Source organism: Xiphias gladius, chromosome 13 (genome assembly GCF_016859285.1).
Source record: "Xiphias gladius isolate SHS-SW01 ecotype Sanya breed wild chromosome 13, ASM1685928v1, whole genome shotgun sequence".
NCBI lineage: Eukaryota > Metazoa > Chordata > Actinopteri > Istiophoriformes > Xiphiidae > Xiphias > Xiphias gladius.
In genome coordinates this window covers 11861082-11885124 of record NC_053412.1, presented here as the reverse complement: position 1 = coordinate 11885124, position 24043 = coordinate 11861082, and the positions used below count along the sequence as shown (strand labels likewise).

General features: G+C 41.1%; 1 protein-coding gene across 5 annotated transcripts in view; it reads right to left on the bottom strand.

The window, feature by feature from the left end:
* LOC120798138 (vang-like protein 1) overlaps positions 1–24043 on the bottom strand; it is a 56626-nt gene that overhangs the window by 6290 nt on the left and 26293 nt on the right. For 4 of the 5 annotated variants that reach the window (XM_040142203.1, XM_040142206.1, XM_040142204.1 and 1 more), the window contains exons 4-6: positions 10107–10538; positions 9335–9510; positions 327–487 (exon numbers count right to left, since the gene is read on the bottom strand). In XM_040142203.1, the coding sequence (XP_039998137.1) occupies positions 327–487; positions 9335–9510; positions 10107–10538 (769 nt within the window). The remainder of the gene's footprint in view (positions 1–326; positions 488–9334; positions 9511–10106; positions 10539–24043) is intronic. The other variant, XM_040142207.1, reaches the window with a different exon arrangement.

Genomic DNA, 24043 nt, shown 5'->3' with positions numbered 1-24043 from the left:
AATCACATCAACTTGGGGTCTGGGAAATTATAACAGGCATTTTTTCTCTATTTTATGATATTTCATGACAAAACACTTAAATCGCTTAAATGAGAAAATAATCCACAGGTTAGCTGAAGATGAAAATAATTGTAAGTGTCAGCCCTAAACCACCCTACTCAATTACCAGCACACGTTTTAAAGACCAACAATCTCTTCGGTGAAAATTATGGTATGACCCAAGCATATACAGCATTTTGTCTAAGAATACAAGCAACACATAGAAAAACCCAAGCACAGACCAAGATACAACATACAACATGGAGTTCAAAGGCCTTCTAACTCACCCTCAGCGGGGGCTGCTGGGAACTCACCATCCAGGTTGTAGACCTTGAGGCCGGCCAGGTGCTTGGCGGCGCGGGACTTGGAGGCAGAGAGCAGCGCCGGGTTATGGACTGAGAAGTCACAGTAGTAGTGCTCTAAGATGGCCAGAGCTGCCCGCTGAATACTGGAGAGAAGATGGGAGGAGAAAAATAAGTCTAAGCCAATGGACATTTTTTAGTTACAGTCCAGCTGGCTCGATGATAGTTTGAGAGGTTAAGTCCTGAAAATGGGGAGAAGTGTGTAAGAAAATTAACCATAGTAAGTTTTTCACTTGTAATAAAAATACTAAGAAAGCCCTGCAGTAATTCTATAACTCCTCCTGCTGAACACAGATGAAGAGTGAAGAAGATAGGAGAGGGCAAAAACCAGCAGAGTGTTAGCTAGAAGACCGGCAGACCTTTTGGGTCTACGACACGACTGAAAAATCACGTATTTCTTGAGGATAGTAAGTACCATGTACTGAGTAGCAAGGAGAAGGAGATCTAAACACACATTTACAGAACAGACAGCACTTTGTCACAATGAAACAAATCCCACATACCAACTCCAAAATAAACTGATAACACGTGAACGAAAAGAGAACTACAACTGTAGGAAGACAGTGGGGGAAGGACAGATGGTGATACTGAGGGAGGAAGGGAGATGAGAAACAAGAGGACAGCACCTGAGAAGTACAAGATCCAACCGTAATACTAAATGAATGCCTTAATGATACAAGACACAGACTGAAGAACACATCAGGACACCTTTGACACAGCCAGAAGATAACGTTTTCATATAAGTACATTTAAAAAGAAATAGACAATAATCTACTGCATCGAGAGATATGTAAAAGAATGGTCATGGCTCTGTGTTAACTTTAAAAGACTCATGGAAAAAATCAGATGAGAAAATGAAGAAAACAAGTGATGATGGGAACAGAAAACGGAAGTCAGTAAAAAGGCAGAGTGATGAAAAACATTTTAAACATAAACACAAAATGAACGAAGAAAGACTTGGATACTTTTAGATAATTGTTTGTATAGTTTTGTAGGATGTAAACAACAGGGACTGATTTACAGGGATAAGGCCATTTTTTTGCCATCCAACAACATCATATCTCTGTCACATGGGAGTGGAAAAATCAGACATGGGACAGCAGCAGTTTGATGGTTGCCACAGTGACCTTATACAGACTTATAACCAGAACACAGGAAGTGATGTTTGAGGCGACAGGAAAAAGGTGAGAGGGAGGTAGGAAGCATGAAACGGAGGAACTGAGCAAAAGCAGTCAGAGACTGATGTGTGCTCCTGAGCAGCAGCTATAACCCAGATCCTGATCCTTCAACCATGGATCAGAGAGCAGGTTCGGTCTTGTCCTTCATAAGACAGCACTATTAAGACAACTTTATACAAGCGGGGTGTTCCACACGTTATACAACTCTTTTATAATATACTGCCTCTGTGCCCTCAAAGTGAGCTACATTAGAGGTTAAACCAAGACGACATTCTTCATAAATTCATAAACCAGTAAAACACCCCTCCTTACTTCAAAAGACCCAAGGGTTTTGCTGCTAGAACCGTACTTGGTTTGGGATAATTAGTAGCTTATGGTGGCTAATATTACCTAATGTTAGCATACTGCAAATACCTACTGATTTGTACTACTGAGTCAGCCCTCAACTTCATGACTCTGGCGTTACTTTTACACAATGTCTAGGCATTATCCTCTAACTGCCACTTGTGGCCACAGTTTAGCAAACGTTACATAGCACAAATGGCCTTATGTAGGTAGCTACAATAAAATCCCGTCAGCGCTATTTGGGAATCAGATTTTCAAATGTATCTGTTCATTTCCATCGGCAGATTGATTGTTTGCTTTGAGAATAATGCTAAAAAGACAGGCTAACATTTACATATTAAAACTGCTCAAATAAATATTTTTATATTAACAATGATTCACAAATAACTATGTGGAAAGCGAAAGAGGGACAAACCCACAGAGATTTACCACCAAACTCTGCAGTTCCCCATAGCTTTATGGGGCTTTATAGTGTCTATAGTGTCTTTATAGTGTCTTTGAACCTATTGTTTTGGTTTTACAGCTAGCGACAGCTAGCGATGTTTTGATTAATTCTCAACGCTATCATCAGTTTTGTTTCCAGATGCAGCAGGCAGCTGTTTTCAGTAAATAAGCCCTGATCAACAGAGCACCGTACACTGCCTGCACAGCACCAAACAGCAATTGTTAGCAACTAGCTAGTGAACATATTGGAGCATTTAGCAGCTAAAGAGCCAGATATTTTTCTCAGGAGTCAATGGAGGCTAAACAGAGCTAATGTGACAGTGTAAGAGAGAACATTGATCCACATTCATCATGTGGACAAACACACAACTGCACTTACTAGATAACACACGGTTTGCTAATGCTTTCCATAAACTCAATCCAATATATATAATAAAGTAATGAATGCAGTTTTAAAAATTCAACTAGCATACTAGCTTGAAGCAGGAATTCATGGTACAGAGCACATACAGGGATTTAATAGCTGTAAGAACTTTGTTGTTGCGCCACAAGAGCTGAGTTCCTATGTCCTGCAGTTGGCTGACAGGAAGGCAACAGATGCCGACAGCAGTTAACTGACCAGCAGCACGACCTTACTGCTTAACACTGGACCTTTTTCATTCGGTGTGTGTTTGTGTGTATCCATTTATATGCGAGCCCTCAGTGTGTCTTGTCATTCTTTAGGCCACGTGGAGAGCTAACTCAATATTCACAAACAACAGCACATGCTAGCTTGCAGCATGCGCTTCATATTATCCAAAAGAGGGATCATAGTGGGCCTATGACCTCTGACCTACTGATGAAAGCACTTTCTGACCTCTTGTAACTTCCATTCCTGCCTCAGAACAAATCATACATTAAGTAATGGGTCATTTGATTTATCACAGACAGATACAAACCACCCAGGCATGCAGGCAGCGTTTAAGACGTCATTCATTCCTCCTGTTTTGCCATCTGGCAACAGTCACCTGTACAAGAGCTGGCAGTAACATCCTGAGAGGCTAACAGAGTTACAAGACAGATGTGTAGATTGGTTTACAGACTCAAAATACATGACTTGTAAAAAGAGGATCGGGGCTGTGTGTTCCGGTTGATCTATAGCATTTCACTGAAGACCAAGTTTCAGCCAAACTTTGATCATTTTTTGTTATTTCACAGGAGAGGTTTTCTGTATTTTTGGTTTTGCCTGCTGGTTTGAAGAGGGTGAGGCTCAGTTGGACAAGGTGATGTCATGCACCTCTTTATTTACCCTCAATAATTTTTGTATAGAACACAATGGTGTACAACGGTGAACAAAGGGCTGGGGGGGGTCACTGCTACGGACTGGCTGTAGCCCTGCTGGCTAACGATTCAGCAGTTAGCTCACCAGCTACAGCCCTGTGAGTAAAGTCACTACATCACTAGGCTTCTACAATCAAATATGTCCCAAAGATGAAATATTAATTTCTCTGTACCACGTTCTTGACCAACCAGGAATTAAGTCATTAATATAATATAATAGAATAGAATAATTAGTTATATAAAAATACTTGAGATTTCAAACCAAGTTCCAAGGGCTTTAGAAGATGAAGACTAAGCATACAGTCTTAAAATATGTCAACCTTAATGTGTTGAAATTTTCACCTTTATCTGCAAAAGTCAATTGTGGTCCAAATTCTGTCAGTCACGTCCACTTCAAAAAAAGGAAGAATTGGGAATGAGACAGCAATGTTAGGGAATTTATTATTGTTTTTAAAAATTCTTCTGAAGTATTTCAAGATTTCAAAATTGTTTTGAATGTCTAAACTCAGATGATTTCAAAAACAGTGTCACTCATAAGACAGCACACTAAGGGAAAACAAACATATCATAAGGTGTTGAATATTTAGCAAGGCCGGAGGCAGTGCTCATTCTGCCAAAGAGGCAGCAGGGAGTGTGACAGCAACTCCCTTGGTTCACTAAAGGAACCCAGACAGTCCAAGCCACTACAGACAGGACCATTGTTTAGTGGCCACTTACGTAAGTGCTGAGTAAGACTTCCTGCTGCTTCCTAACTTTGATCACTTATTAAGCTGAGCAAACATGACACAAAACCATTCAAGTCAACAGTTTAACTGGCCTACACAGCAGCACTTGGGTATGTATTCTCAGTCTCAGTGTTGGGTATGTAATCTCAGTTAAGAAAATAAAGTAAAAGTTCAGACACCTTTGTAAACCAGTTGCACTAGAGAACAAGGTAGCAGACCATTGCCCGCTCTAATGTCGCCGCTCAGGGCGGAGCAGTCAGGGAATGTAAACTGGAAAGTTCCCAGCAGTGAATGTGTTTAACCCCCACCCCTCTCCAACAACTCTCCAAAGCTATAAGGAATGTGTTCTTATTTAACTTGTCTGGTCTGACAAGGGGGACAAAAAAAGGATTCCCTTTGGCCCTCAGATTGGCATCAAAGGCCAGGCAGACAGAGACAAGCTTTCAGGGCCCCAGGGCCCAAGCAGGGTCCCAATTATGATAAGGCAAAGGATGGATGCCAGAAAAACAGGAATGTGAGCTGCAGTCGTGAGAGATTGGCTGAGAAAAGACAACACCCACTCGTGTCTTGGTTCCTCTGTATGAGACATTCATTCATGTTCATGTTTGCGGCTACATGAGCACGTCATTTGCATCTATATGGTGCAGTCACCCATGCACAAACGTGTGTCTATGTTTGTACGTGTCCATGTGGGTCTGTCAGGCTGACCAGATGCTTGGCTGCAGTCTGCAGGGAGCACTAATTAGCTGTGTATTTACAGTCACAGACGGACAACAGCGCGAGGCCAGGCCTGCTGCCGGCCAAGCAGGGATGAATGGCAAAGCTTACAAAGGACAACACGCCCAAGGCAGCCAGCTAATACATCAACCAGACCATTACACACACGACACACACACACACACACACACACACACACACACACACACACACACACACACACACACACAGACACTCACTTGTCTGACCTGTTTCTACCAATGCAAAATCAATATAAAAAACAATACACTTTTCAGCCTAATGCAAGTTCAGTTTTCAGAGAATGTATTGTATTTTTAAGAATGAGTCATGTAGTTTTTACACATTTTAGCCCATTGGCAAAAAATCTCACATATATTTCTGCCAACAGTATTCCAAAGCAAACAATGCAGGGCTTGATGACTTTTCACATCATCTAACACTAGTTTGCTTCATGTGCCAAAGGCGAATTCAAATTTCTGGTTAAGCTGCCTTTTGTCGCTGTCCAATGAAAGCCATATATCTCAAAATTTGGTGATTCTGAATTTTTCAAATAAACTGAGGGATTAAAAATTCCCTTGTGGACTGAGATAATTATCCTGCTTCTTAAACTGAGCTGTTCTGGAGCATCCCGATAGCATAATGTTCAAGGTGAATACCACACAACTGCAACGTTGATGGTTCAATTTGGGCCGGGGACCTTTATTGCATGTTTCCTGCATCTGTACGCTATTGGCTTTAAAGGCATAATGGCAAAAAACAAGCTTATAAACTGATATATTGTTATAAGATTTACAGACTCCCAAATTCCGATACCGGTATTGCCCAAAAACAATCCAGAATCATTCAGGCTATAGTGGCCTTCAACTGTTAGTCTGGCATGAACCATGTCTGTTTCCTGTGCTATATAATTTCAGTAAGAGACACTCACTTCAAGGAATTGACTATAAATAGCAAATGATTATATAGTTAGATTTACCAGAATGGCTCTGCCCTTTGGGGAAGCTCCCAAAGTATCTGAGCAGCAAGATTTTGCTGGGGGAACTAATCCCACTCTAATAAACACATGCCCAAAATTTGACTGTGCAGTCTGTACGGGCTAAAAGCACACTGAAAAGAAAACTGGACACTTGTTTCTTGTAGTGTATTTATGCACTATAGTCCACATCCTCAGCCCTACCATTTTTTTTTTTTTTTTTTTTTAACTTCTTCTTGTTGTTTGGCCAAATACAACAAACAAAAGAACCCTTCTTCTTGCTGTTGTGAGGTCGCCATCTTGTTTTCCAGTGCACGTGACTGCATTTAACTTCACATATAGCTTCTTTTACATTGTACATATTACATACTTCCTGCTGTTTAATCTGTATACAAAACAGCCAGACTCATTCTACATATAAAATGTACTTCTTCTGTCCATACTGTATATTAAATTGTTAAACCCCTTGTTACTGTTCATTCTGTCCATTCATTCATTACATTGTATCTCTATATGCACTTTCATTACACTGGTATTTACTGTTGAATTGACATTAAAGTTGATCTGATCAATGAAATATTCAGTGCAAAGAATTTTCTGTCATCCTGAGATATTCTTAAATACTGTGGGGGCAGAGTATATAAAGTACTGAATAGTCCACCTGCAAAACTCATCCAAGAGTCACTACCAAAAGATGTGCCTCTGAATGTAAGAACAGATATAAGATAATATTTTATCCATCCTGTCATAAGAGTGTTCCATCTATAAATCCATCCGGTTTTATTAGTTACCCCTAAGCAAGAGTCCATGAGGGAGTGGGAGCTGCATATTGATACCAGGGAGCAGCAGGAGAGCTGCTCTGTTTGGCTAAAAATGGGATCTTCCTGTTTTCCCTCAGAGACTGTAAGGTCATAAAAACCTGGTTGGTCTAGTTTGAGCTGTTCTTTCCTACACACACACACACACAAACACACACAAACACACACACACAAACACACACACACACACACACACACACACACACACACACACACACACACACACACACATACACACACATACACACACACACACACACACACACACACACACACACACACACACACACACACACACTCCCAGATTCTTCAACATTACCCTCCCATTAACTATTAATCCCATGTTCTCCATTCTCTCTTTCACTCCCTCCTGTAGCGTTCTCCGTGTTTCAGTCCCCTGGGTCTTTCCTCTGTATTCTACCCTCTGTCTGCAGCTCTTGTCTGAGGAGCTCCCTCTCTGAAGTCTTCCCCACACTCTCCTTTTTTCTTCTGGCATGATTTCCTCTCCCTATCAGCCACTTTGTCTGCATGCCTTTTTGTCTCTGCATTTTCTTCCACCTCTGGTTTCACATTTAATATTCCTTTCTACTTGATCACCCCTCTTTTCCTTCAATCACATCCCTCCCTTACTTGACTTTTGTAAAGCTTCCCATTACGAATTCCTTCTTCTCATCTCAGAGTACATAACCAGTTAGTTCCCTCTTCCTTTCCCATCCCTCTCACTTGAGGTGTCCCAGTTTCAATCTCTCCCTATGCATTCATCTCGCCCACACGTCCTCTGTTTTCCCTCCTTTTCAACCCCCCACGTTCTCCCTTTCTATCCCCAGGTCACTCATATCAACCTAGCTCCCTCTATATCTACCTGTCTTCAATCTCTACATTGACAGAGGTCATCTGGCTATTCTGCTAACTTGCTCTCAATGTTAAAGGCACCCCTTTTTGCCTTTTAGTCTTACAAAGTGGTTGACTATTTTATGCTCATCAGAAACAGCCAAATATATAACATTTGCTGAGCAAGATTTGCTTCTGAATATGCACCTGCATGTCTTATAGGCCTTAATCTTAAAGTCAAACTACAACAGCAAAGAGTGTCCCATCTCATCCTACTGATACAGCAAGGTTTCACACTTGGTGCCCACGCAATTTTCCGGTGTCAGCCTTAGTTAGCAGCCATAAATCTTCTCAGTACTTTCTCCGTAACAAGCCTGAACAGCAAGCTAACACTCCGCTGAGAGAAAGTTACTGCCACCACACATTAAAGGGTGAATTTGGCACTATTCTATATTTGTTGTGTCAACAAATCCCATGAAAAGACCAAAAACATTTAACAAGTAGTGTCTGTGTATCCAAAGACTGATATATCTTATTCCTCTGGGACCTCCATTGTTCAAAACTATTAAAAACACATCAGTGAGCCACCCAGTTGCACTGGGTCACATTTTGCTACATTACCTTGGACATTTTGATTCAATCCCACACACACTGTCCTGCAGCTGCAAAACATGTATTAATCCATAGCTGAAAATAGACCCCTAACAAAGGCCCTATTTACTCCTGTTTGAGTAACGTTTTCTAAAAACTGCAGTGTCCAGCTGTTTTAGGAAATGATTCAGCCATTTAAAAAAAAAAAAAAAGAAACTATATATTTGTGATCTTTTTTGAAAACGTACTAATGGTCCAATGGTCCGGGAGCATCATACAGGCTGGGGAAGTCCAAAAGCTGATGGGTAAACACAATGTCTGTTTGTCTTTTCATGATTTGTCATCTATAATGACATTGAATATTACGTATAAGTGCATGACCAACAACACTAAAGCTGGGATCAGACAAATAAACAGCACGGAACCCCCTCATTTATTTAAATTGGACCAATGCAGAGGGCTCCAACAAAAACTTGAACCCTTGCTCAACTTATGCCTGAATCCGGAAAGGCAATGTGTAGGCCAAGCAAATACGTGCACGCACATTCCTGGTAGATTACTTTGACATATGAACACTGGGTTTCTATTGTTTTCCCTGGTAATTGCAATGGAACATTGAATGATTGTCACTGTGACCACTTTCAAGAGTTGTAAAATCCTGTGTCTCAGGCGTCTGATCAGCCTCTAAACTCAAGGATCTGTCCTCAGGCTGGGCTTCCAGGGTCCTGTTTCAGACACCAGTACCAGAGGCAACACGCCCACACCAGCACAGCCCCTTTGCGCTGTTTTAACGCAGGGCTGATTTTTATCTGAACAGTTAATGATAACTCGACAAACTATAACTATAACAGGACAAACCACCAAAACAAATCACTAAACATGTCCGCCATGCTGGCAACAGCTTTTAGAATGAATCTGAGGGTACAACTTATAAAGGTGAAATTTAAACTAGTCACTTGCTATTTCTCACCTGAGCTGTCCCAGATTGTAGTGCCTCGTCTCTCCGTCTGTGGAGCGCGTGACGCACAGAGAGAAGCACGGCTGGAGCTGCCGGAGCTCCAGCAGGACAATGGCCAGGTAGTGGATAAAGAGCAGAGCATCCACCAGCGACACGGCGTACTGCACGATTCCCTGGTAGTCCTCATCCTGCAGGGTAGTGAGGTAGTGGTGGCCATAAATAGTAAAATTTAAACAGCAGCTGGAATGATACTCTTTGTACCACAGGCAGTTTACAGTAAATATGTTCAAAGACATTTCCAAACAAAAAAACAAGCATAAATTACTCCTGCAGGAGTAAAAAAGAAAGGAGAATATACACATGTAAGACAAGATGTAGAGCATATGAATATTTAAATACATTTCAAAGTATTGCAAGCTTTCTAGACCCCCCTTATTTCTGAGTGTGTGTGTGAATGTGTTTTCCTACAAGCATTCTGAATGAGGGACCAACAGGGATTGTAAATTATGAATCACAATGTAAACACATGGCACTGGAGAAGCAAAATATCTGTGTTTTGGTGGCCTGTGATTTTCTCAAGCTCCTAAAGGCATTAAAAATGAATGTGGCTGCAATATACAGTGTATACGATCTCTCCCACTGGTACTAGAAATATTTGGTTCTGTGTGTGCATGCATGTCTTTAGGCTCACTTGAATTTCCATGTATATTGTTAGGTAGACTGTGTAGTTACAAGCGAGGACAGCTATAATATTTCATGCCTGCATTCTCTTCTCTTAGCTCACCTGTGAGTCAAGTATTCTCACTCCGTAGAACAGCCAATAGGAGACCACAAAGAGCACCACCAGCACGGCGAGAAGCGCCCTGAAGACGAAGACCCGCGGGAGGCCGGCCCGTGGCGGCTTGAAGAAGAGCGCCCAGACGGCCAGCAGCAGGATGAGCAGCTTGAAGGCCACGGAGATGAAGAGGCCCTCGCAGGCCGTGCCGCAGGTCCGCAGCCTCTCTGGCCAGAGGAGGTGGGGGAGCACCAGGAAGGCCAGAGGCGTCAGGAACACCAGCAGCCCCAGGATCACTGCCAAGGTCAGGGTGAAGTAACGGCGGCAGTCAAGCCCCACGCTGTCTTCCAGGTCCTTGGTGATGCGAACAATGTCCTCCTGAGAGAGGCTGTGCTCTGATGTGCCGGTGATGGCGGTGGTTGTCTCGCCCCAGTTGTCATCCTGGAAATGTGAGAGGGAGGAAACCAGAAAAAAGGATTTAAGGTAACTGCTACATCCCAATTCCCTCATTTTATCATTCCTTGCTTCTTGATCCTCACTGGACCCGGGAATCGTCCAGCGATGAGGATCCATGGGGAGGTTTGAGCGAGGACACACTGGACGAGCCTTCGTGAGAGTCTTTTATCAGACTGACTCCAATTTACTGGAAATCTGTTAGTGACTGGAAGCCTCTATTGATCAGGCTGCTTTAAACCGCATACCACAACACAACAGTTTTATACTAAGACAAATACAACTCAAGTCAAATGGGTTGTATTTGTCTTGAGACACACCAGCCAGATGCAATAGCAGCCCAAAGTTATCTGTTTCTGATTCACTGCCTAATTAGAGATAGTACATCTGAAAAATAAGCAGTTACATAGACATAATACATGTTGGAGAAACTGTGGATCATCTGATATAAATCACTAATGTTTTTTGTAAATGTCATAAAATAGCAGTGTTTTGGGAAACGGCAGGTAAGGTCCTATGGCAAAGACTAGGCAGTAGGGTCCCTATAACAAATAATTTAATAAAAAGTTATTTACAAGGAACTGGGGGAAGATAGCATCACCAGCAAAGGATCGATGGCTAATAGTGGTTGAGGAAATCTTCACAAAGCACATTTACCACAGTCACGGCACTGTTTGCAATCCTCCCTTCTTGAGAAGTAATTCCAAATCATTTTTCCAATTTCATAGCTTTTTTTTTTACTTCATTTGCCAGGCATCTTAATGGGATAAAATGGAAGTAACCTGCCCCCCCAACCCATTACTTATGGATTAATGACATCCTTCACTATGCTACCGCTGGAACATTTATACGGATAGGTTCCTACTAAAATTTTCAAAACTGATCAACCCTTCCTTTACTTACGTGGAATAGCTTTCCTATTTACTATTCCTGGGAAAGGCAGATTATGTATAAGTACAGTATATGTACGTGCATATCTCTTCTATACATTTTCACATGTATGTATGTAAATACGAGTTTTCTTTTTCTTTCCAGATGCAGATATGAGTGACTAATTATAGTCACTCATATCTGTGAATTTTAGGCCGATGATGGGTCCAATGTTTGTTCACCTATTGTGTGTTTTTTTTCATGAGAAAATTAATAAAAGGCACCCGTTAGAAAAGAAAGATTTCTATTCATATTCTCCTTTTATCCTGTATTATAAATAGTCTTATAGTCAAGGACACTATATTTGTTCTTTCAGCAACAAATGCATTGTATGCATTACATAAAAAATGCAGTACATAATTTCCAACTTCTCTAAATTATTGAGGCTACTATCTTATTTCTACCACTTAAGGGATATTTTCATCGTACCCCGGATTATTACATAATGAATTTATATTTTGTTTGTAAATAAATGTAAGTGCAATTAATTTATATATCTTTAAAAAGCGTGGCTTGGATTCCCTTGACCGCAGCATTTTCCTGTAGCTGGCATCATCTAGTGAGGCTGCATTATATGATTTTTTGCTTTTCGCTGAAACATCAGCTCAACGAAGGCAAGGGAGGTTATTTCTAAGCACGTGAGAAAGAGAGGAATAAAAGATGGGAAGTGGAAAAAGTAAACAGAGCCAGCTGCCAACGGCTATACACTGACGTCTGGGCCCGACTGCATCCGCAGATAATGAAGGTCAGTGGTGTCGGAGCAGAGCCCTTAGAACAACAAAGATAAGGACTCTTTACACAGTAGTCATAACAAGCTGCTAACGTGGCCCCTGTGAGCGCTGCCCAAGCAAAAGAAGGGCATATAATAAGCTGCTATCAGCTACCAGAAGATTCAATAACAGCAACCAAAGACACTTTTACCAAAATGTAATTCTCCCTGTAGATGAATACTATTTTAAGGACTGTGTCAATGACATTAGCCCCACACCAGCAGAGAGGGGATCGTGGATGGGTTGTGGAGGTGCATTATGATCACTTTCAAGTGAGGGGGTTGGGAGCCGGAGGAGGAGGATGGCGCTTTGGGACAGAGAATATCCCACTGGCCCCGGGGTTAAAACAGCTGAGATGAAGCACAACAATAGGAGGACCTAGACAGTATGCTTAGTTTGTCTTTGAAGGTAGAAAGAAGCTACTGTGTATACTCATACCGTATACTAATAATAGAATTTTCACTACTACACAGAATATCAATGCTTCAAGCACTTACACTGGATAAGAATGGAATGGGAAAATGAATAGGGAATTGGAAACTACTTTTTCCAAAATCTTTTATGCATTATTACAGTATAAGTCTGGTGATATTATATACTTTTCTGATCGTCAACAAATCCACGTAAAATACTGAAACAAATCATGAATATGTTTGACTAATAAGTATTACCAGGGTGCCTGATATATGCTGTTCCTCTGTGCCGTTTTCCAAAACATTCGAAACATTTTTCTGGTTTGGTTTCAAATCTCTTTTTTTCCTAGATAAGAATAGATATTAATGCATAAATAAGCAACAATGAAAATATTGAACAAAACATCCTTAGTTTATTGCGAGTTTAACATTCAAAACCTAATTTAATCTGCTTCATCCTGACTATGTGCAAGTATCATCAGCTCATGATTCAATTATTGCTAAATCCAGTAGGAATTGATCACGAATTTTGGATGTGTAAGCACATTAAATTCAGGCGATTTAATCCAATTCGCTCTCTTTAAAAATTCAAGCCTTACGCATGACACAACATTTCTGTTTATAGCAGCACTATCATTCATAGCAGACGACATGTTAACTGTTGACTTGTTGGTATAGGTTTTCACAGACAGTCTTTTTGATGAGGTCCAGCACTGAAAACTATCTCAGTTTCATCTGACCTTTGACATGACAAGACGGTCATAAATACTCACCTGGCTGTCTGCATGGATCTAGACAGAGCCAAACATCACGGCTGACCCGTGTCGTGAGCTGTCAACCAGACAGTAGAATGCATGGCTTGGGTTCATAAGGTCATTGAGTGAATATGTTACCATGTCCCTGTGGGGACACAATCTGACATTTATCTGTAGAGGGGCAAAATGTCTGCATCTTGTTTATTCATGTAAGAAAAAAAAAACATTTAGGGAAGAAAACATAAGCTGAACTGAAATTAAAATTCATTTTTTAGAGGTGGTGAAAGCTAGGTAGCCTGGCCTGCTAGCTTCCAAGTGGAATCCAGACTTAAAAGCATGACTTGTCCTCCCAAATGTTAAATGCTGTGCAGAGACAGATGTGTTACATCGCTTACATTACATAACCAATGTGGGATTGTCGAAAAAAGGGTAAACATTTCTTATATAAACATTCACAGGCTACACAGGCCTATGATGTGCTCTAGTTAGTAGCTCACCATGATCGTTAACACTGCGTCTCCCTGGCAATGACAACCCTCAGATGTCAGTGACCAGACCAGACGCTTACATGCTGTTTCCACTAATGTGTTCAAAAACTGTTAGGTCTTGTTTTTAAAATATGGAAAAGATGCACAATAGCCACAGGATCATTATAGGTTTATATTTCCTTACACTAGAAGTAAGGACAGTTCAATTCTCACTTCAAATCTAAAACCAGTCATTCCTAAAATGTGATGTATAATTACTATAACTCAATAGCAACACTGGATCAACTCTGTATATCAAGTTTACGTATTTCACTTGAGAATAGAAGAGATAAATTGCACCTGATGACACAATATCTGATAAGATAATGCAGCATAGACACAAACATAAATAACACATATGTCAGTGCAGTCAGTTGGAGTGGAGCCACTTCATTAATAATGAGAGAGGCTGAGTGAAGAGGTACTCAGCCTCTCCACAGAGACATATGCAACAGGCTTTTTAGTCACAGGAAGCAATTATCCCCTACCGAGAACAAAAGTAAGCAAAACCTCATTATTTCCTTTTTGTAATAGCCGAGATAAGTGCTCCACAAAAAGGCAAACCACAAGCCTCAGTTACTTGGAGATTCAGAAATCAGCAGGGATGACACCTAACATACCTAAGAAGTTACCAGCAGCCCAGGAGATATTTGTTAAAAAAAAAAGCGGGAAGCCATGTTACATTCAGCTCAAATGTTTAAAATTTTTAAACATTTTAGCGTCTAAATGAGTAGATATAGCAAAAGTGATCCATATGTTTAACTGCTGACAGATTCTCTAGTCTTAATCCTGTCTGATCACTGTCTAGCTGGTGAGTACAAGCATGGTGAGTCTGTATGTGTGTGAGAAAAGAAATCAATAGGCATTAGTTGTAAGGAAGAGTGTCTCTCTGACCACAGTGTACCTCGAGAACACCCAGGGGAGACCTGAATCACCGCTTCTCATGCCTCGCAGCACTCATCATTCATTCCCCTTGTGTCATACCCCGGAATCACACACTGCTTAAGGACTCTTAAGAACTCTATCACCTCTTTTACCAAACATGCTCAGTGTAGCTCCTAACAGAAAAAGGACTTACAAACAACACTTCAGAGTAAAATGCCACCTTTGGTCTCACAAGCTGCCCCACCATCATTTGAACTTTCACACATAGACTGCAGCTGACCTCTTAAGAAACCTCAGAAGAGATTTAAGCCTGCTTCAAAAGAACACATTTGTATTTCCACAACTCTACTTAAATCAGGCTAAAAACAAACCAAATTCAAAGCTAGAGCCAGGAGAAGATTAGCTTAGTTCTGCATGAAGCGTTGGCAATAAAAGACTGGAATCGGCGGGATATTGCTGGCTTTGCTCTGTCCGAAGTTAATTAACATGTTAGTTCTTGTTCCCCTTCCTGGAGTCTTGACATCCCCATGAGGTTGCCAGGCAACAAATAAAGACTCCAAAAAGTCTCCATGCCCGCAAAGAAATAGTTCTGCAAGTAACCCCTGTGATACCACAACTTGTCATTCTTGCACTTTAGGACAGATTAAACAAATGAGGGATAATGTGCTAGTTAGTAAGCTTTAGAGGATTTGTTACCTTTGTAGTTACCAGTTTCCAGTCTTTTTGCTAAGCTAATTGTGTCCTGGCTCTAGCTTAATACATAACGGACAGATATGAGAGCTGAATTGATCTCCTCAGCAAATAAGCTATTTCCCAAAACGTTGTAATTATTTCTTTAATGCAATCCTGTCTAGGGCTGCGACTAACAAACATTTTTCATTGTCGATTAACCAGCTCACTAAAAGTTAGTTAACACAAGAAAAAGCCACAATTTTTACAATTAAGAAGTTGAAACCTGCATGTTTTCGCCCAGTCTGGTTAAATGCTCATGAAATTTGGGACATTTTTGTTGTTGGACCCTTACTACCGTACCTGGACTTTCCCCTCTGCTTACATGAATAAAAATAGACATTAGTGACCCACATTTCCTCAGGGGATTAGGCAGTCACCACGGGCTGATCTGGTTCAGTACCAGCAGCCTTGCAGGAGGCCCAGTTCCATTCATCATATGAAAACAGATGAAATAGAGAGGAACAGTTAGGAGAGAGCGAACAAAACAGGGGAAGAAAATGGCATGAGCGCGACATAAATGTTCGATAACAAGATAGCTGGTTAAAGGGAAGAGAGGGGACTGATCCGGAGAGTAGGGGCAGTCACAGTTCACGGGCCAGGGATGATTACCGCACAGACAAACCAACGTGTGAAATCCTCCACTCCCAGCTACACATGCATCCTGATAATACGCACTGCAACTTCAACACCTGTCAGGTCGACTCTTGTTCTACGTCTGCGGTGATTTATGCAACCCAGACAAGGTTTTACAAGCAATTCATCCATGCTGGGAGGAGCTGAGGCGTTCCAGCAGAAACTAAACAGCTGAATAACGGAAACATCCGAAATGACGTGTTCTCACATACGACTAGGAAGAGAGGAAGGGAGATCAGAAGAGAAGAACAATGCTTATTTTCTCTCATGAAAATATTTCTCTCATTCTTTAGGGCTCCATTTTTCACCACTTTTTTTCAATAGGTACTTTATATATAGGAAGAAAATTCAGGCTTTATTCATTACCATACAAGAATGACTTGAAGGTAACATGACTACTAAGAAAAGTGAGCAACGATGAGAGTAAAGCTGGCTTTATATGGATGGATATGTGATCAGGCTGTATTGTGCTTTAATTATATTCCCCTCAGTAATTGTGTTTCATTGTTTTGTTTACTTTGTGATACAGAGTGATGGTCGGCTACGCACATACTGACAGAACCTGATTTACCTCCACGTAAGTTCTTCTCATTAATGAATAGGAGTCTACTGCTGTGCAACGGCTTTGTTTCCGCTCTTTCATTCACTGTGACAGAGAGCGGTGATCACACTGAGCAGAAGCTTTGCAATGTAATAGCTTTCCGAGCTGTGTAACTGAAAAGGAGAGGATATATGAGTTTTTTATTCAACTTGCTTAATGTTGTTTTCACGTTCAACAATCTCCACTACTGTTGAAACCTTGTCTGAGAAAACACAAGCAACCCAAGCTGACCCAATCACAGTTCTTGTGGCTGCAGCATTGCTACGGCTAGGAGTTAGATGAGAAGAGAAATACCACCCTAATATGGGAGCAAATAATTGCCATAAACATCTTGAATTGTTAAAGTCAATAAAAAGCAGGCATATTTTACTGTACTGTGAGTTATTGCACCAACTGCCTCGTCGGATGCCTCTGTATTCTGGTTTTAGACCGAGGATTAAAAAATACACCAAGTTCTGTGAATACAGAGTATCTCTCTTCTTATAGCCACATGCACACTGCTTCAGAAATGTGGAGAAGTCAAAACGTTGACTGCAACCAGATGCGGCAGCTTGGACCACATGACTAACAGAATGTAACCTTATAGGGCAAAGGTCTGACCGGTTCCATTCAGGCTCAGATGCTTATCCCTGGTATCCCGGATGTTCAGACTGAATTTCAAATCTTGAATTTTACGATCTAAATTTGACCAGACTTGAATTTATAGATCCAATAAGAGCTCATGGAAATTTGAGCAATATGATTTTAGTTTTGTTATACTGGGATGCTTGGATTTTCTATCTGAAACTGTAACCCATAGAAATCAATAATTACATCTAAAGCTCATCAACATGTTACATCTTGACTACAACATATTAATTAGTACATAAAGAATCTTTACAGGCTTTATGCTAAGCTACGCTAACAATCTCCTGGCTCTAGCTTCATATTCAGCCTACAGAAATGAGAGTGGTATCAAAGTCTCACATACAGCAAGCAGTAACACAATATCTTAAAATGTTGGCAATACTTACTGCTTCAAAGCACATGACTGACAATTTGTTTTGTCACCTGCAAAACCTAAACTAAAGAGAGCGCAAAACTTTTGTGTAGTCAGGAAAGAGTAGCAGTCTAGCACTGAGGCCGGGATCCATAACGGCAGCCTGTGCAGCCAGCTCTTGAGGAGACCACCTTCTTCATCACACTCCACCCAGCTAAAGATCCAGCTTCATAAGCATGGTGAGGGAGCAGTTTGACACAACGCAAGAGTGCGCCACCAAAGTATTTTTTTGATGAAATTCTGGCATGGCTGCAAACTAACTGCTGCAACTTGATACAGTAGCTGCTGAGCTTTAAACACAACCAGTACAACATTTGAACTACACACATGCACTTGTTTGGTTGCATCATATTGCATTATAGGATTGCTTTTTGGGAGTGGAGGGATTTTCTGATGGTACGGGCTTTCACACAAAGCCCTCCAGGGTGTTTATTGCTGATACATTGTATGACAGTTCAAGGTGTTTTTTTCCAAAAAACAAATACCGCAATTTCTTACAATATTCAGCTCTGCCAGTGGATGAAAGAACTATTGTGGTTCAAGTCAGAGAAATCAGCATATTTTGCAAATACAGACCTGCAGAAATTCTTTGCAACGACAATAACTGGCGTAAACCTTTATCTGGTTTATCGCAAAAATACACTCAACTGTTTAGTCTGCCAGCTCACTAATAACCTGAGCCCTGAGCCTGGTTTCTGTTCACTGAAAAACACAAATAGCTGAGCAGTAAGAAAATGTTTTGTCTGATATCATAGCAAAAGGTGTGTGTTTGCATGTGTATGCAGATATATATATAGCACACTGGCTACATATACTAGCATGCTATGTCAGCCAGCATGCATTAACAAAGCTTTCAAGGGAATATTCTCTGCTTTCTTTCTCCATCAGAGTATAAATAACAGCTATTGTCTCTCAGAGTAAATCAAATGTCCAATGAAAGCCTGTTTTCTGTTACGTTATAAGTGGGCTTCAAACAAAGCCCCTCACTCAGTGCAGGAGCGAGTGCACTCTACACGCTCTTGGGAGGCAAAATACGTTTAAAATATAGCAAGCATGCATTCCCAAAGACCTCTTCAAAGCCATTTAAAACCACCTTTGTACCAATGGCGGACAGTGTGTGAGGCTGCCAAGACTTGTCAGGACAAGGAAGGGGAGCACTTTAAAAGGTTTCCTCGACTAATTCGCAGGATAGACAAGTGACTGTGAGACGATGGGAGACTGACAGTTGAGCAGCACTTGACAAAGAGGAAAATTGCCGTATGGTCGAAATGGATTAAGCACAGAAATGTCAGTTAACAATGAGAGGTATACAGAACTTCCAATTTAGCTAAAGACAGAATCCGGGGTAACTATTATGTACAATGACAGCGAGAACGGATGCAGAAACCTGGGCCTGTATTTATCGAACATCTAAAAATTATACCAAAGAATGCTCCAAAGAACCAGCTTCGGGGTAGAAAAAGTTGCTTCCTGGAACTGAAGCATAAAATACATTTATCAGCCAACTTACTCCCACGAAGTATAAGAGTAAGTTTCAAGTGATCACACGTTTAATCAAATGTGTACTCGGAGCAGGAATAGCCAGTCAGAGAGGAGGATTTGACATCCGTCTACCCAACTGTTCAATCTTTAAAACAAATCTTATTTTATTTAGTGATGTTATTCTGCAAAAGCATATGTGATTTTAGTTTTTTTAAGTTAATATCATTTGTGTAAAATCTTTAATATCTCCAGTGGCACTATAAATAAATAAGGATGAAATAATAGGTAACTGGTTGAAATGAAAAACCAATTTAGGGCAGGAAAGAAATTCTGCTGGTAGAGGAAGTACATCAGAAAAATCATATCATAAGGAGAAGAAGCCTAAAAGGTTCAAGTCCAAATCTTCACTTTCAGGTTGATAAATACAGACCCTTGTGTGCATGCTGGAGGACAGACACAATGGACTGGATATGTTACTGAGATTATCAAAAGCCACCTGCCTTTCAGGTTTTACTGCAGTGGCAAACTGAAAGAAGGAAGAATAAGGCCAAGAATGGTACAAGATGTGTAACAAATCTTACCACTGGCTCTACTTAACACCCCACATCAGAAGAAGACCACTACCCACGCAACAACTATGTTAGAGGCTCTGTGGCAACCTGGAGGTAAAACCAAACCTCATGTTTTCTGGAACTGCACTAAAATAAAGCCTTTATGGGACAATGTGAATATAACCATAAACTAGATTAGGGGATATTCCATGTGCCTTGATGCACCTAGGAAACATGAGGAGGCTAAACAAGGCAGAGACAGACACCTGGTAAAATTTTCGCTTGTTGCAGTAAAGAAGTTACAACAAGAAACTGGTTGAAGGCTTGATATTAATCAGGAAATCTGCTCAGTGGGGAGGTTGAGTTATCTGTTATCTTTTTCAGTACATGAGATCTGGGGTTAACACATAATATAATAAATAACAAAATGTAATCAGTAACTTCACTGTTCAAGTACGGAATAATTGGTAAGAAGAACGTACAGTATATACAGTATACAACTGAGCACCCCATGGCAAGATTTTGTTGCGCGTTATGTTGTAGTTGTGGTATTGTCAAACAAAAAAAGTGTTACATTAAAGTAAATTACAGAGTTAAAAAGGAAATAAAAAGTCATACTGTACATTTCTGATGTACGTGTGATTAGAATAGTGACATAAGCAATGTCAGTGTCTCCTACAACTACATTTGTACATTTCGTGTTACAGCACAGAGCACTTTGGTATTGTGCCCCATGAAAACCTCACAAAAGCAGCAACATATATCCAAATATATACACATACATATTCTATATTCTGTACAGCCATAACCATGTAAACAGTTTCTGCCTGAGTAGGCCTGCATCCTGGCTCACACAAATGATTTTTTATAATCATACAGCAACAGTAAGCATGAAAGCTAAATATCCTCAATAAGAGCTTTTGTTGTTCCACATTTTTAACATTCACTGAGTCAGGCTTTCTAGCCAGTTGGATCTGTCAGTCTTACCTGGCTTGGTTTAGTCCTTGGTCCACAGCTGGCCAGTGGAGGTGAGTTAGTATTAGAGCCTTCTTCTATGTTGGTGACAATCACTTCCTTGATCTCCTCTACAGTTTCACAAACCTCAAGGACCTGCAACACTTCATTTCCCGCCTCCATCACCGTTTGGGACTGCATACGTAAATCTTCAATCACCGAACTTTAACTCTGTTCAGCTTGCAAAAACATCATCTCTACACCCGGCCACTGCTTTCCTTCCCCCGATCCGTCATAGTGTGAGTGTTACCTCCCTGACTTTCGTCTGATCCACAGCCCAGCCCCCGCTCTGTCTGTATTTATATAGAAATCTGTCCCATCATGCCTCAGGAGGTATTCTATGGGACTGTGCGCTCACTTGCCAAATAACGTAAAGGGCTTTATGGAGTAAGGCAGAGAACGAGAGAGTGTGGCGAGTGGGAGAGTGGAAGAGGTGTTTGGGGGGGGGGCGTCCTGATAGCAGTGGGGATGGAGGGGGGAGTAAAAGGATGGATGGATAGATGGGGAAAGAGAGGAGGGGGTAAAAGAGGGATAGAGGAGTATAATAAATAAACATCTGAGTCCAGAGAGTAGAGTAAACAAATAACAAACCAATGAAGTGACATTGCCATCTACCCAAAGATATCTTTCTTCTATCCTGCTCCTTACTCCCTCTCTCCCTTCCTTTTATCCTTCTCTCCCTCAAGGCATCCTCTCTCAGTCTCCTCTTATTCTCTGCTCATCTCTTGCCTCCGCTCCACTCTCCATCCATTGCTTCTGACTCAGTGAGCACTGTGGGGTAGTTGTGCTGCCACTGGCATGTGTGTTAATACGCGTGTGTTTGTGTGTATGAGGAAGGGAGGACGAAACCTGTCCATCCAACCAACAGCGGAACACAACATCCTGACAGTGTGTCTCATAAGGATAACTCTGGAGATGTTTGATATTTTCCTAAGTGTCAACAAATCCCATGAAAAGACCAAAAAACAGCAAGGAATGCCTATTAGCAGTTATTGTGCATGTATCCAAAGCCTGATATATCTTATTCTTCTTTGCCACAGAGCTCCAATGTTGACCAAAAAAAACATCACAACAATGAGCTACACCTTTGCACCATGGGCACTGTAGTTTATTTTGACACAATCCCACACACACTGTCCTACTGCCAGATATTCATTACAGCACCAAATGTGTATTAATCCACAGCTGAAAATACTCCCCAACAAATGCACTATTTCCTCCTGTTTAAGTAGCATTTGCTAAAAACTACAGTGCTCAACTGTTCAAGGAAGTAATGTTCTGTTAATAAAAGTATATATTTGTATACTATTTTTAACCTAGATTTCAATGTATTGAGAGACAGACTAAGGCATCATTGGTTTTGGTCTTTTCATGGGATCGGTTGACAATAAGAAAAAATATAGAATAACACCAGCTTAATCCTTAAAGCCCTGTCATGTCAACATTTAAAACAGAAAAATTCTGCACTGAAATCAATTCATTCTAATGGAAGTGCTGCAATCAGTGGACAGGGCACAGGGACAATGTGAATTCACACTCATTTTTGGAATTACGTTAAATTTTTGTGAACTTTGACACAAGAATTTGTGCTGTTCCCCGATAGCCTTCTTAACAATGCTGACTGGGGACAGGGAACAGAGAGCCACAGAGTCCAAAAAGGAGGAAGCTGTGTTACACCCTTTATTTATACAAGTCCACTCTGTCGGAGTATGAACTGAACCACAAAAGAGGAATGGTGTGCAGACAGTTAGTCAATGGTACAAAGAAGTCTTCTGAATAAACTGTGTGAACTCACTGTCTGTTTAGTGACCAAGCTAACAAGCTAACTGAACAAACGTTTAGCAAGCTCGTTAGCTCAGAGAGCTTTTTGACCCTCTTAATGAATGGAATGATGAGAACAAACTGCCAGGGGCAGTAAACGTCCAGTGCAGAGAAAGTAGAAAGAAGCTCAGAGAGGTATTGTGACGCGCTGGCTGGCTTGGAAGCGGTTAACGTGCCAGCTACAGTAGTTTATCAACTAGCGAAAGACCCGCAGATTAATAGTGCTGTTCCGGTTTCTGGTGTGTTTGGGCCTTAAAACAATCATTTTGTAATGATGACAACTGACTTTTTCAAATTACAAATGTCATATATCATTACGCCACCGCTTTAAAAAAAAGCTCAAAACAAAACAAACAAACAAAAAACTAATCTAAAATACTAAAGCAATGCCAGAAACCAATTCTTTGATGGTGCTGACCTTACCTTGGGTTTTTAGCCACAAAGTTCATCCCCACTGCTATAAAACTCCTGCAGGAGGTGCCCTGGTGGCCTAGGGGTTAGGGTGCTGAAAACGAAGCACTACTTCCCGTTTGAGTCTGTTTGAGTGCAACCTTTGTTGCATGTCGTTCCCCATCTTTCTCTCCCGTTAGTGAGTTCCTGTCAACTCACTAATTACAAAACAAAACAAAACAAAAAAAAAAAACTACCCCGACGGGGGGGAAAAAAAAAAAACCATACACAAATCTACCAAGGAAAAGTGTTTCTTTCTCTCTTAAGCTTTGCCCACCCACGGAGTTTGCTGCCTGGCCATGGAACACAGCTTTCAACAAGCACAGACATACACAAAAAATGACGGGATAACCATGAAGCTCCGCGGGATTCTGTCTCACAGGAGTCTGAACCAGGAGGCACTCACCACAGGGAAGACATCCCAAACATGATCGCAAGTGCTCTGCCTCTTCCAAAAACCCGACATGGCTGCCTGTGCATCCTGTGGAGTCTGGGACAGCGGAGCTACCTGCGCTGTGGTCTGCCAAGAAAGGCCAAGAGTGGTGCCGCTGCTACTACACCAAGATCTGGCAGTAGTTGGCGAGAAGCTGAGATCGTGAAACCGCTGAGTTTAATTGGGTTGAATGAATAGAGCTGCAGGGAGGGTGAGAGGAAGCTGAAACAGTGGGGTGTTGAGGGCTGCTAGTTTGGGGAGTCGATGGGTTGAGTTTTGTATTTCGTTTAATTTAGCAGATGCTGCAGTCACGCCATTAATAGTAGCTATATAATGTTCCTTTTAACCCTTCTTTTAACGTGGCTGGAAACAGCATCAGCATGTTGTCTACAATAAGCACTGGTAGAGGAAATATGACAGAATTTGGATATAATCTTTTGGAGACACACAACAAGAC